This window comes from Melopsittacus undulatus, chromosome 4, assembly GCF_012275295.1.
Source record: "Melopsittacus undulatus isolate bMelUnd1 chromosome 4, bMelUnd1.mat.Z, whole genome shotgun sequence".
Taxonomy (NCBI): Eukaryota; Metazoa; Chordata; class Aves; order Psittaciformes; family Psittaculidae; genus Melopsittacus; species Melopsittacus undulatus.
Genome location: NC_047530.1, coordinates 52,339,337 through 52,352,957, shown reverse-complemented (window position 1 = coordinate 52,352,957; position 13,621 = coordinate 52,339,337). Strand labels below are relative to the sequence as shown.

The window sequence follows — 13,621 nt, the reverse complement described above, 5'->3', positions numbered from 1 at the left end:
ACTACCAGCCAGCTGACTACTGGCCAAATTCTGTTCTGAATGTTTGGCAATGACAGAGTGGCTTGTGTTTAGGAAGGTGCAATTATTTCTGCTTGCAAAATATGAACCACTTTGAGGAAACTTAGGATGTGGTTCTTCAGCGTAGCTCTCCAAAAGCCATAGCATACATACTCTTACTTTGCAGGTAATGAACTGTACCTTGCGTTTCTCAAGACTACAGCCCCTTGCCTTGATGATGGGGTAAAAGCCCATTTTCAGGCAGTTAATTTTATGTGGCTATCACACTGACAAGCTGCACTGTCATTGCCTTGTAGTGACTTGATCAAGAAGCTGTTCCCTCCCCTAGAAAACCTGCTGATGTAAATCTATGGTATGCAGGTAAAATGGAGATTCCTTTAGTTCTATGTATTAAAATTTGGGAGGAAGAGTGATGACCTGTAAGTTTTACTGTACAGTTAACTTGCTTTTTAAGGAGCATCCATTTCTTTTCTGTTCCAACAAATAATTCCTTGCCTGGGCATAAAATAAAAGATGGAAGAACTGAGAATATGCAGGACTTGAAAGCTGCAGCCTTAGCCAACATAAATGTGAGAGATTACTGGAGTTAGGGGGATGTTTTTCAGACTTTTGTCTGGTTTTCTGTGTTTTGCTGGGGGGCAATAATAATTTTCTGGTTTTATTTGCCCTTACAGAGTGAACTGTTGCCTCATCTGCATTCCTTGACTTTGCATATACTTGTCTTTAAAGCCTATTCTTCCCACAGACCTGATGTATTGTGTTGGGGCTAGTGGAATATTCTCCTGACTTCATCAGTGTCATCTCAAACCTACAAACACTTTAGGGCTTAAAATGTAGACCCTTCTTTTCTGGCTTGAAAACAATACACTTAGTCCCAGCATGACCTAGAAAGGTCCCTGTTGGCTTAGTTATGTGCATGGCTTTGGATAGGTCTTAGCCACCTTTTGTAGTAGAATTGTGAGAAGTTAAAGGTAAACCTCATAACTTTGTTATTAATTTGGATATGTACCCGTTCTCAGCTGGATTGAATACCTTGATCCTTAAGATACTCATTATTTCTTTTCCATGGGTGTGTTGGGAAATTTGGGTTTATATTGTTATTTAAAAAAAAAATAAAAGGTTTCTCTGCACAAACATTATTGGAATGTAACTGCTAAAGTGTCTGAAAAAATGTTGTGTGGTCTGAATGGAAGAGCTGGTCACTCTATCACTGCTGTTTCCTGTGTTTGGCCGGAGGAGGTGAGCGGAATTTTCTATTGTTCTGGGAATCTTTTCCCTGACTCTGGAAATACCCATTTTGGTTTTTTGTTTTCTGCTGACAAAAGCTTCTTCACACTGAAACCTTCACACAGATGCAGCCATCAGCAGTGCCACACTGCTGTTGCTTTTCCATAAGCAGGAGATGTCACCAACTGCATTAGTGCTCATCATTTTCTTTGCCTGAAAGTATAAGGGTGCAAACTGTAGTGCGATTGAGACAATGAGAAGGGCTTGCCACATAACACTTATCCCAATGTCTAGCTGACAATAAGTGTATCTGCAATGAAGGCAAGATCTTGCAGTGCTGAATATTAATGCATCTGAAGGCTTATCTCTCTTCCTGCAGCTCCTACAGTGATTTTAACATTGTAAACAAAGGAGGAGGGTACAATGCTAGACAGTCAAAATCCATGTTAGGATTCCTTCTGCTTTTTACCACAAATACTGGAAAACTAGCAGGTTGCACTTTCCTCCCCTCCTGCTGCATCACTGTATCTGGCTTCCTTCTATTTGTCACTAGACTGATCGTATTTTCTATTTCTGTTCTCCCCTGACAGCCCTTCTTCGGTGGCAGCGCGAGCATTAATCAAATCTCTGGGAAGATTAAATCAGGAGAAGAAGTGTTAGCAAGTCTCAGTGGACACTGGGTAACATGCAATGATCAAAGTTGCTAGCAGTTCAAGTGTGTGTGGCAGCACGGTGTGTGTGAGGGCTGGCAGCCCCTGGCATGGGAGTTGCAAATGGGCCAGTGTTCTACCTCTTCCTGCCATCCCCAGGGACTGTGGGAGAGCAGAGCTTTCCAGCCACACCTCTCCAGCTTATTTATGTTTTAAAAGTGCCCAGTCACTTGGAATGTTAGTAACACTTGCACTCCTAGAGCCTGGGCCAAAGCTGGGAATGGAGAGAAGGGTTTCTGTCAGAGCCAGTGGCTCTGTATTTAGGGTCTCAGACTCAGGACAAGCTCTGATGGCAGGAGACATAGTGTGTCTTGTGTGTGACTGTGAAAATCATGAGGCTTCCTTTTGCGTTGGTGCATTCAATACTTCCATAGCTACAGCAGTATCAGGGAGGAACTTTACGGGGTTATAAATGGATTATTTTCACACCAAACCTTAATGATAGAAGACAGTTATTCTTCTGTTCATGAGGTAAAGGATAGAGTGAGGGTCCATCTGTATGGGCAGCTCAGACCAGTCAGGGGAGCAGCTAGCACCTTTGCACACCAAGCATGCACAAGTGAATCACTCAAAAACAACCTTAAGTTGAAATCCAGCAAGAATAAAGTTGCATGATGAAGGATCTGGTCTAGAGTTTTGGTTGGGAACTCCTGGTAACCCAGGCAAAAGCCCTGGCTTTGGGCTGGATACTTCAGTATTCATCTCAGCTACATTTAGTCATCTACAGCTTCATTATAGTTGACCTGTGCTCCCTTTCCAGTCCATAGAAATTGCCGTTTCTGAGACAAGATTTGTCTCATCCTAAAGGAGGTATTTAAAGTAGGTCAGGTGAAATGTGCCTGGATAAAGCCCTTTCTGCAGTGAGGTCCTAACCACAGTGTAGCCTTTGGTACTGAACTCCTCCCCAAAGATAATCTTTTTTTTTCCATAAAAAGCTAATGACCATTTTGAAATTTGGAGATTTGCCCTTCCTAGGTGTATACAAGGAGACTTGCTCCTTGTGCCTGGGTAGCTTTTCCATTCTGACCTCACTTTCCTGCAGGATAAGCCTTGGCAATTCTGAGTTGTGCTGGGCTGTTGAGTACCTTGTCTGTGGTGGGTCTTGTGAACACCATCCACAAGAGCATGTAGCTTCCCTGGGGTACCTAGCCACAAGACTGTGTGCTGCTCAGCTTCCAGTCTGCTTTGTTTGGGTTTTATCAGCCTGAAAGTAATTTATTCCTCCCTTGTTTTTTGTGCTGGTTGTTTGTGGTGCACAAAATTAGAATGATATATACAAGAAGTTAAATGGCTTTGAAAGGATGGCTTCATAAGCTGCTGTCTGCAGTTGTATGCTGTGGATAGAATAGCTGCTGTGCAGCAGTGGTAGGGATGTTGTTTGTTCTTCTCCCCACTGAGAATATTGGTCTGGTCTCCTGAGTTCTGCAGGCTTTTCTCTGTCCCATCCAGTTTCCTGACAGCTGATCTGTGACCTGAGAGAATTTCCTGACAAAAATGCTCACAGCTGAAAGGCTAATTCTCTGCCTCAGGACCTGAAAACCCACCTGAATAAAAAAGGGAAGCAAATCCCAATGATTCTCAGCCCCAGGAACAAAGCAGCAGCTGAAGGCTTTTATATATGCCCCTTAGAGATGCACACAGTGAAGTTTGGTAATGCCTGCCTGGTGCCTCCTATCCATATCTGGGGTCTCTTGGGAGCCTGAAATCTGTCCTGGAACTGGCACCTTAAGACATGGCAGAGGAAGTTCCTATGAAGACTTTGAGGAGGGATTGAGAGTCCCTTAGGTTTGAAGGAGTTTCACAGCTGAAGATGTGGGAAGTGGACTTTGAGACATGCATCAGGGACTGTGGCAGGGGAAGCAATGCAGCAGCTGGGATGCAAAGAAATAAGGCAGCAACAGGTAAAGCCAATAGCCATGACCTAAATAAAGTTTGAATGATACTCGTACCATGTCCAGGCAGCTGAAGGGCACCAGCTGCACATGCTGTTTCAGCAGCTGTAATTGCCTCATTCATTCCACTCACAGCATTGTGCTGTTCACTATATGCTCTGTAAACTACTTGATCTGGCTCTGGGGCATTTCTGCCTCTGTGAGCAAGGCTGGGAAGCAGCGTAGTTGAGCAGGGACACAGCAATATTGTCTAGCCAACCTCACACCAGAAAAGTGCTGTTGAATAGTTGGTCACCAAATAAACCAGCAAGGAGTAAGGATGAAAGACCCCTGGGCATTTTGAAGTGCTAAATGAAATTCAGGAGCAATAATAGAAACGCCACACTAAACTGAAAATAAAAAAAGAAGAAAAAATAATGTGAAAGAGTATCTCGGCTTTAGCTCTCCTTTATAGAGAGGATGGTATTTCAGTAGGTTCTACATGAAATTTCAGCACTGAGGAATAGACGATAGGCTAGAAAAGGAGCTAGGGGTCTTGTTCATATGTGCTGGCTGGTGCCTGGGAGGAACAGTGGGGAAAGAAGAGCATCTTAGGACTTCTTTGGATACCCTTGTCTGGGGACAAGAACAACAGAAGGGACCAGGTCCCTTTCTAATTCTCTTCTCATTGATTCAGCTAGTGTTTACAGGAATGCCTTGCATCATTCATTTTAGAAGCTTTCAGGAAGTGTTCAGTGAGATTTAATGGGGTAGAGGAAGATAGAAGCCTTCTAAGCAAGCCCTGATCATCATTAGGAAGCAGCTTCCATTTGTCAGGATTATTTTCTGCTGTATGTTTCTGATTGTCATTAACCTTTTCACTTAATTTTCCTTCTCAGGATGGGGAAGTGCATATAAATGAGTTGAAAAATGGAAACATGGAAATGTTCTGGAACCCAACCAGTGAAGTACGAAGGCAGAGACTGAAGCGCCATATTGTGCTGTTTGAGGAGCAGACTGACTTTGAGTCAGAGAGGTAAGGAGCTCTAAGAACATCTTGCTGCCGCTTCCCTGCTGGAAGTGGGGCTCTGATCAGAAGGTTCCAATTCCTCAGCACAGTGCTGGAAAGACAGAGACCTGCTTTGCCTGCACATATTACCCAGCCATTTACTTCTTTTTTCTCCAGTTTATTAACCCTGGGGTATTTCCATGAAGTGTGGTTAAAGCGCTTCCCAAATCTTCGCTCACAAAGCCAAGCCATCAGTCAATCAATCAATCAATCATTCTCTGAAATAACCAAGGAGCTGTGCTGAGAAATAGTGGAGGCTACATTTTATCTTCTAGAATAACAAGTCTCCCTGGACTCCAGAGATCACTAACAGAATCATTCTAACTGCTAATCTAACTGCTAATTCTAACTTCCATCTTATGGAAGGGCAAGATGTCAATCTGAGGTTGAATGTCTTGTTAAGAGGGGTTGTTTCAACCACAAGTTCCTAAGATAGATGCAGGAATCATGTGGAAAGCCCTGCATGAGCATGAGCAGAGCAGTAGTTTGAACTATATAACAGGATTTTATGAGAGAATGTAATTAATATATTTAACCCTGCCTCATAATCTCAGATGAGATCTCCAATGAAGTCTGCACCAGGTTTTTTTTTTGGGGGGGGGTAATCTAGATTAGTTTTAAATATAGTCCTGGCATAATACTTAGGAAATTGAAGAAATTACTACATGATGCAGTGAGTGTCCCCAGGCCAATTCTTGAGCAAGAACAGCTAGAGCAACTTCATATGGCACTGGCTTAAAATCAGCTAGTCCTGCCATCTCACCAATATGGTTAGCGAGTTCCAACTAACATCCCAAACAGTTTGCTGCCTGGCTCTGCATTACATTGACCACTTAGAATCATAGAATCATTGAATAGTTAAGGTTGGAAAGGACCTTAAGGTCATCCAGTTCCAACCCCCCTGCCATGGGCAGGGACACCTCACACTAAACCATATCACCCAAGGCTTCATCAAACCTGGCCTTGAACACTGCCAGGGATGGAGCATTCACAACCTCCCTGGGCAACCCATTCCAGTACCTCACCACCCTCACAGTAAAGAATTTCTTCCTTATATCTAATCCAAACTTCCCCTGTTTAAGTTTCAACCCGTTACCCCTCTTCCTATCACTACAGTCCCTAATGAAGAGTCCCTCCCCAGCATCCCTGTAGGCCCCCTTCAGATACTGGAAGGCTGCTATGAGGTCTCCACGCAGCCTTCTCTTCTCCAGGCTGAACAGCCCCAACTTTCTCAGCCTGTCTTCATATGGGAGGTGCTCCAGTCCCCTGATCATCCTCGTGGCCCTGCTCTGGACTTGTTCCAACAGTTCCATGTCCTTTTTATGTTGAGGACACCAGAACTGCACATGATACTCCAAGTGAGGTCTCAAGAGAGCAGAGTAGAGGGGCAGGTCACTCTTCTTTTGATGCAGCCCAGGATACAATTGCTTTCTGGGCTGCAAGTGCACACTGTCAGCTCATGTTCATTTTCTCATCGACCAACACCCCCAAGTCCTTCTCCACAGGGCTGCTCTGAATTTCATTTTTGCCCAACCTGTAGCTGTGCCTGGGATTGCTCTGACCCAGGTGTAGGACCTTGCACTTGTCATGGTTAAACTTCATGAGGTTCCCTGAGGGCATCTAATTTTGGTATTGCATTAAATCACACTAAGAAAATTCATTTTTTATGGGTAAAGAAAGGGATTGCATGAAAATAAAAACACAGGAACATTTAGTTTGTTCTGGCCAGCAGCAGACATTATGGGCAATAAAGTCTGTATTTGTAACTTATAGTCACACAGTTGCTACAGAGCAGAGCAGGCTGCAGCATGTCTCTATTAATCTTCTAAGAAGATTCTTTTAAAGGAGATGAGAAATCTTGGTTTTCTGGACAGAGAATCTCCATTTCTCTATTTACCACAGTACTGCCAGAGCAGAATCCGTCTGCCACAGCAGAGATCAGTAATGATACATGGATCCAGGGAAAGGAGAGAAATGGAAAATATCTAGACACCCCTAACAGACATTCCACCAAGCTCCTTATTACGCTGACAGTTGCATGAATACATTACCATCTAATCCAGGATATGTTCCGCCTGAATTGCTTAATCTGCCCTGAAGTGCTGAAAATCACCTATCTTTGCAAGAGCTGAAGAGTCTCTGACACTCATACCATTATGCAGCTCACCATGGAGGGTCTCCTTGTCTGACACATGCAGATCTTGATGGAGTAATTTGCCCTTGAAGTGATTTTGTGCATGTCCCTCTGAGGTTCTTTGAAGACTTGCTCTTTATTCCACCTCATTCCTTAGGGCTGTCTTTTTACACCATCACTGTATTTTTTCAGGCTGTTATTTTCACTCCTCCCTCCCCCACACCATCACTTTGAGTTTAGACTGAGTTTCCTGCCTTTGTTTCTGGGAGAAAAGATCCATACACAGGAAAATGGGAGTGACTTGTCAGAAAGGCCAGAAAAGTGTTCCTCTGTCTTTAGGTAGTTATCCAAGAGACTGCTTGTTTTGGAAGTGCTAACACATGATGATAGAAATATAATGAAAGCATTAGTATCCTTTTGAAGTTAAGAGTTTCACAGCAAGCTCCAAATTAAATGGAGTAATTTATTCGTCTTCTAAATGGAGGACTGATGTTCTATGGAGCTGGGAATATTGGAACAGCCTTGATCTCCAGTGCCTATTCTAACTGCTAAACCACTGGGTAATGTTTTGGGAGGGCTAGCTGCTAATATCGGAAGTATTTCCTGCCTGAAATGAAGATCAGAATGCTCAGATTAGAGGAACATCTAATGGAGAGGCCTATCACAGCTTGGCTACAGTAAAAAAACAGTGATGGTTTTTCTCTTGTAAAAACTAGATCCTCTCTTCTAGGCAGAGGCTTAGTGAGATGCCATGTAAACAGCTGGTGTATCTTTTGGCAGCTGAAAACAAGTGCTAGTAAAGGCCTGTGTTCCTGCTTGCAGTTTGTGAGCCCAAGTGCATCTCCATTTCTTGCAGACTGCATTAGCTTCCTACAGACCTGGTTGCTAACCCAGTACAGAAGTACAACACTGCATGTGCAGCTGCAAGCCATGCACATGAATTTGTTTTCCAGTGCTTCTAAGCTTCAAATACAAAGCCTATGTTTCAAGGGTAGATATTAATACAAAGTCTCCAAAACATTAATGATAGAAAGGGCAAGGAAGATCACAGACTCTCCACTGTAGATCAGTCACTTCTGAATAGGCCACTGACCTCAATGAACTGAGTATAACTACCTTAGAGAGCACTGAAGATTTTAATGAACATTGTAGGTGATGTTATCTAAGGGAAACTTCCCCTGTTCTTCAGCAGATCATTGTATACAGCATTCAGTGTATACAATATATTCTTATAATGTTCCTTTAATTTATATTTCCTCTGGAGTATCAATAGACCAGAAAAGCGCCAACTGTAAGGTTTGAGCTGGCAGAATGCATTGTTAGTTTTAAGGTGTTTTAACTTGCTTCCCTTTTTATTCCTAGGCTTTGGCAGCACGTTACCAGTGCAATAAACAAAGGTGATCAAAACAGGGCAACGCAGGAAAAATCCGTGCTAGAAGAGGAGCAGAGGAATGCTGCCCGGGAGCGGAAAGAGAACGGCACAGAATGGAAACCGCTGCTCTTCCGGCATGACGCCACGACTAATGAATGGCGCTACAAATACGAGGAGTGAGTGGTGGAGTGGGGGTTGTGAACAGGCCTCACTTCTTGAGTTCCCGGAGTTGCAAAGCAAGGTTACAGACCTGCAATTCCAGTCCTGTCGTTCCCCAGACTATGCCCTGGCTTCCTCTTTCTGAGTTCTATGTCACTATTAGCATACATATTCCTGATACTAATTGGGAACAGGTGGAAATGAGGGCTTGGCAATGAAAAATCTGCTATGCCATTGTAGAAATCCCTATTGCTGCAATCAAGCATGAAATCATTTTGCAGAGATTTTTCTGCACTGTGCAAGCAGAGCTGACAACTGTCTCTCCTCCTCTGCCAAGAAGGGTGAGGCCTCTGGAGATTTAACCTCCCTCACTTATTGCTAAGAACTGTGAATGTAAGGGGAAGTATCTGTTAGTCCTCACACTACATCTGTGGAAACTGGCTGCTGTCAGAGATGGGTGCCTGCCCTGATGCATGCAGAGTTAGTGTATTGCTCATAACACACCTGGTATGGGATTCTTGCTTTTCTGATGTTTTTTTCTGTTGGTCTCTAAAGTTTAAGACCTTGGGATCCTTTGAACGACATTGCCCAATTTGAGAAGAATGGAATACTTCAGACAATGGAAAGAGAGTTATCGACAAGAATGTCAAACCAAAAAGCAACATGCATAAACAATCAAATTACACGGCACAAGGTAAAAAGCCTGGTTTAGGGAATAGAATATTCTTTATGATTGTTTAGACACACAGCCTTTTTCTGCAGCATTTTCATGTAAGCACAGCATAGCTTATGACTCTAGACCTGCATTATTATACTATTGTTAACTCCAAATAATTACGATTCTTGGTTGATGTATCCTATCTGTTTTGGCATTTTTCTTCCACCCATGTTAGTGACAGTGACTCATATTGGGTTTTACACATGACTGAGCTGAACTTCGCTGTTCAGTGTTTCCAAAGCAGAAAACTTCCCATAGCAAGGGTGTGAGCAACGTTTTGGAGTACACAGCTGAGATCCTACAACTTCATTTTTGGTCTTTGCTATCTGCCTTTATCACTTTCTCTTAGACAAGACAAGAAACCTCTCTATATCCTTTCCCTTAAACAAGGATTAAACATTGCATTAATGAACAATATGTGTTCATTAAACATTGCATTAACCTTTGGAATAATGTATGTCATTCATGAAACACTTTGTAAATGCAGAACTCCATAGCCCATATTACACTGGAAAACTCATATCTTACTGTGTACATAGTCTTTTGTTTTATAATACCCCAAATCTGAATGTCTCTTAAACAATGGCAAAGTTCAGGTTCGTAACTGCTTTAAAGATCCTCCACTAAGAAGTCTGAGTCAGTGTGCTTGGGTTTGCCCATCTGAGAAGTAGGGAGAAACTTTCCAAAGTGCATCAAGAAGTTGGGCATAAAAGTTCTGTGATGTTTAAATACTTCAGGCACCTTCTGAAAAGTCTTCCCCAGGAATTTTTATTCTATATTTTTATTCTTTTTGTCCTTTCTGTTATGTACCTGGTTGGTAGAAGTACAACTCAGAAAAAAAACCCTATAAAGTTCATCACTAGTATGTGTCAGTTAAAACTACAAAAATAATTTGGATGGGGTGTCTTAGGGATGTTATCATTTCAGAAAATACTTCTGTACAGGGCATAAAATACCTTTAAGTAGCTGCCATGAGTCCAACTCCTAGGAGTTGCTGAGAAAGTAATCTAACTTTGCAATCTCACAGATATGTCAGCACCCCAAACTATGTTGTTTAAAACCAAACACAAGCATCTTCAATTTGACAGTGACCAAGCCTCTTTTAATCCCCGTTTTATCCAGAGGTCTGCCAAAGACTGCAGGCGCCGCAAAAGCAGCGACCAGCCATCCAACCATAGCCAGAACACAGAGAGCAGCTGTTCGACACCAGAGTCGGTGCAGGAGCTCTCCGATGATGATGGCAAGTATTTGGGTATCCCTGGGTCAGGCTTCAATGTTGTTCCCTCAGAACCTTATTCCTCAAGTCAGCCCTGGGACATTTCCTAACCCTGTTAATACCATGGGCCCAATAGCCCACTGGCAAACACAGAAAATACTCTGTACCTCCTGCTTCTCTTTCTGCCTTACCCTATCAATGCCAACAAGGACTTCCCAGCTCCTGGCACAAATATGTTGGAAAAATACACTGACATTCCAGTCAAGAGACAGGAAACAAGCTTAGTTTTTCATTCCCTTTTCTCAGCCTTTGTTGGGGGTGACCTTGAATGTTTCAGAGATGAAGGCAGGTGTGAGCACTTCATTCTCCTTCCCTCAGCTAGGGAGCATGCTGCAAAAATTGTTTTCTGAGAGCTGAAAAAAAACCCTTAGCAGTGTCATGGGACCTGTTCCACTGACTTGGGTCTTCAGGGTGGAAGATCCTGTCCCATGTCTCCTTCTCCCCATGTTTACTTCTGAAAGTGTCCCTCCTGGCTGTGTCAGTTTGATCACAGCCAGCCATTTGCTGGGTCAACCATAGTTGGTGATGCAAAACAGTGTCCTTCAATATTTTGCCACAGGGTTCGAAAGCCTGTGCGCTCAGTGTGGGAAAGAAATGAATCACCTGAAGGAAATTCATTCAGCCGTCTTATCCCTACAAAGAGCCCAACAGGACATACACAGGTAACGAATTTATCTCATCAAATCAATGATCTTAATGAGCTAAAAATAGCTTGTGGCATTTAACTCCTCCACCTTATCAGCTGCTGGGGTGTTTCAGTAAGAAACCCGTTATCATACCATAATGGCAAACCCACCCACTACTTGAAATAGTGAGGAACTCCCTTTCTCCTGAGACTCCTTATGGGACAGAAAGCATCCCTCAGCATGTTAAGCATCTCTTGGCACTCCCAATTGCAAAACAGCTGCAGAAGTTGGGAGGGGCTGGGCCAGGTCCTGGCTCTAAATAAATCTCTGCCAGGCAGGAAAGCATGGGGTCTCCCTTCTCATCAAGTATGTTATGAATTTGCTCCATTTGCTGCAGAGGTGCAGGTGTGTGGCCTGAAAACTGGGCTCCGTGGGTGAAAAGCACTGAATTCCTGCTTTTTGTATAAATGGCTAGTTGCTGACTGAGGAAAGCAGTGAGGACACCTGCTTAACCTACTGCTGGCAAAGGGCAGACTCCTGTGGGGAAGGCAGGATTATAGCTGCTCCAGGGATCCCTGCTGATTCCCCTCTGCATGAGGAATATTACCCAACCCTCGCGGGGCTTCACTGGAGTGGGACCACTTGAGGTCTGCTGTTTCTGAATGACAGAGCCATTGGTGATATGTCTTTAGATTTCCTCTGCTGCTCTTGGGTGTCCTTATATTTGGAAAGTTAGGGCATAGGTTTGTGAGTGGGGCCCACATGAAGAGATTTCTTGGGGCTCATGCCCTTACACCTTCTCATGCCATCCAGCATGCTCTGCCTGATCCAGCAGCAGCCACAAGTATATATCTTTCTGTCAAAAAGACATAAAGTCTGCGGGGTGCAGTGCTGTACCCATGAGGGTGTCTTTGAGTACAGTGATCCTTCCTGGAGTGGAAGCTCAGGTGTGGCTGCACGCCTCCATCTGACACAGAAATAAACAGGTTGCTTTCTTTTCCAGAAACCTCAGTGCTCTGAACAAAAAGTCCTTCCACAAGAAAGTTTCTTCTGAAAGCTTCCTCCTGGACTCTCGCTGTTGGTTTCTGCTCTGCATCTTTCTAACGTGTCAACTATTCATTAATTATGTCTTCAAATAAAATCACTACGTTTGGCAGCAATAATGATTACTGGCTGCAGGAGGGGGGTCACTCGCGCAAGGAGCCCAGTGAGGCACCAAAGCACTTTAGAACCAACACGGCACAGATGGAAGAAGTTGAAAAACGAGGTTAAAAAGGGACCTAGGAACCTGCAAAACTTTGTTCCTGCAGATTATGTCATTTTTGCCTTTTACATGTACATCTTCAAGGACCTCTTAACCTGTATGGGCCTTAATGCTGAAGCCAAATGTAGCTTTAATTGTGCAATTTGTTTTCTATGTCTTGTCATTTTCTGATGCAATTAATAATTACCCAGCAGTATTGGTACCTTCAAAATGGTAAACACAGCAACATTTTGGAAAGGTCATGCCAGCTGGGGTCATAGCTGTTTGAGTGAGAGTGCAGCTGGGGAGCTGTAAAGAACCCATGTCTATGGTGCCTGTCTGGGTGCCTTTGATTATGGGAGGGAGCACACTTGGTCCAAACCAATCCACCCCCAGGATATTAAGTCATGATCTGTTTTGTCAGCACACACAGAATGGGACCACAGAATGTGTTTTGTTTTCCATTCTACGGAAACTGTAAATATGCACAATTTCCTAGAGCCATTCCTCTTTAGGAAATGGGAAGTCTTCGGTGAAAGCTCCTTGTTTGTTTACAGAGCTCACTGGTGTCCTGGATGAGGCCCATCAAGTGTAGCATCAGACATGCCTGTTCATAAAACCTGGTCACTTATTGTTACTATTTGCTATATGGCTGTTTTATAATATCACACACTAGCATTGTAGAGAAGAATCCACTGCCCCAGGATAGGTGAGAAAGATGGGAATGATGTAGATGTATGTGTGTTTGGTCTTAGGCACATTTATTGTCAAAGGTCAGGGAGGAGGAAAGGTTTTGCCACTGCATTCTTCAACTCTGTTAATAGTCTTCCTATTTTACACCATTTTTAAAAGATTTGCAATATTTTCTGTAGACTGCGGACAATACTAAGCCTTTCTTTTCTGGCCTGAAGTAGTTCCAAGTGGTAAGTACTGCTATATATACAGCCTTAAAATACTTAGTGATGGTGCCAGTCTGGGCTATCTTTCAATGTAAATCTTTCCAAATTTTTAAGTACATTCCTTGTCGTATTCCCCAGTTAGGGGAACCCTGTGCTTGATATGTTGAAATAAAACTACACACAACTTTCAGTGGCTGTCTGTCTGACAAATTATTTGTGTGTTTGGACCCAGGTTTGTGTTTTATAGTGTTTTACAAGTGAACATCTTTTAGGACATGCTTTTCTAGAGGAAAAGCTAC

General features: G+C 43.2%; 1 protein-coding gene across 9 annotated transcripts in view; it reads left to right on the top strand.

Annotated features, from left to right (window-relative positions):
• Nucleotides 1–13,512, top strand: part of OSBPL5 (oxysterol binding protein like 5) — a 141,614-nt gene extending 128,102 nt beyond the window's left edge. For all 9 annotated transcript variants that reach the window (XM_031055062.2, XM_031055064.2, XM_034062594.1 and 6 more), the window contains 7 exons: nt 1,836–1,925; nt 4,726–4,862; nt 8,392–8,577; nt 9,116–9,254; nt 10,401–10,518; nt 11,114–11,216; nt 12,184–13,512. In XM_031055062.2, the coding sequence (XP_030910922.2) occupies nt 1,836–1,925; nt 4,726–4,862; nt 8,392–8,577; nt 9,116–9,254; nt 10,401–10,518; nt 11,114–11,216; nt 12,184–12,319 (909 nt within the window). In that variant the 3' untranslated portion in view covers nt 12,320–13,512. The remainder of the gene's footprint in view (nt 1–1,835; nt 1,926–4,725; nt 4,863–8,391; nt 8,578–9,115; nt 9,255–10,400; nt 10,519–11,113; nt 11,217–12,183) is intronic.
• Nucleotides 13,513–13,621: the final 109 nt, after the last annotated feature.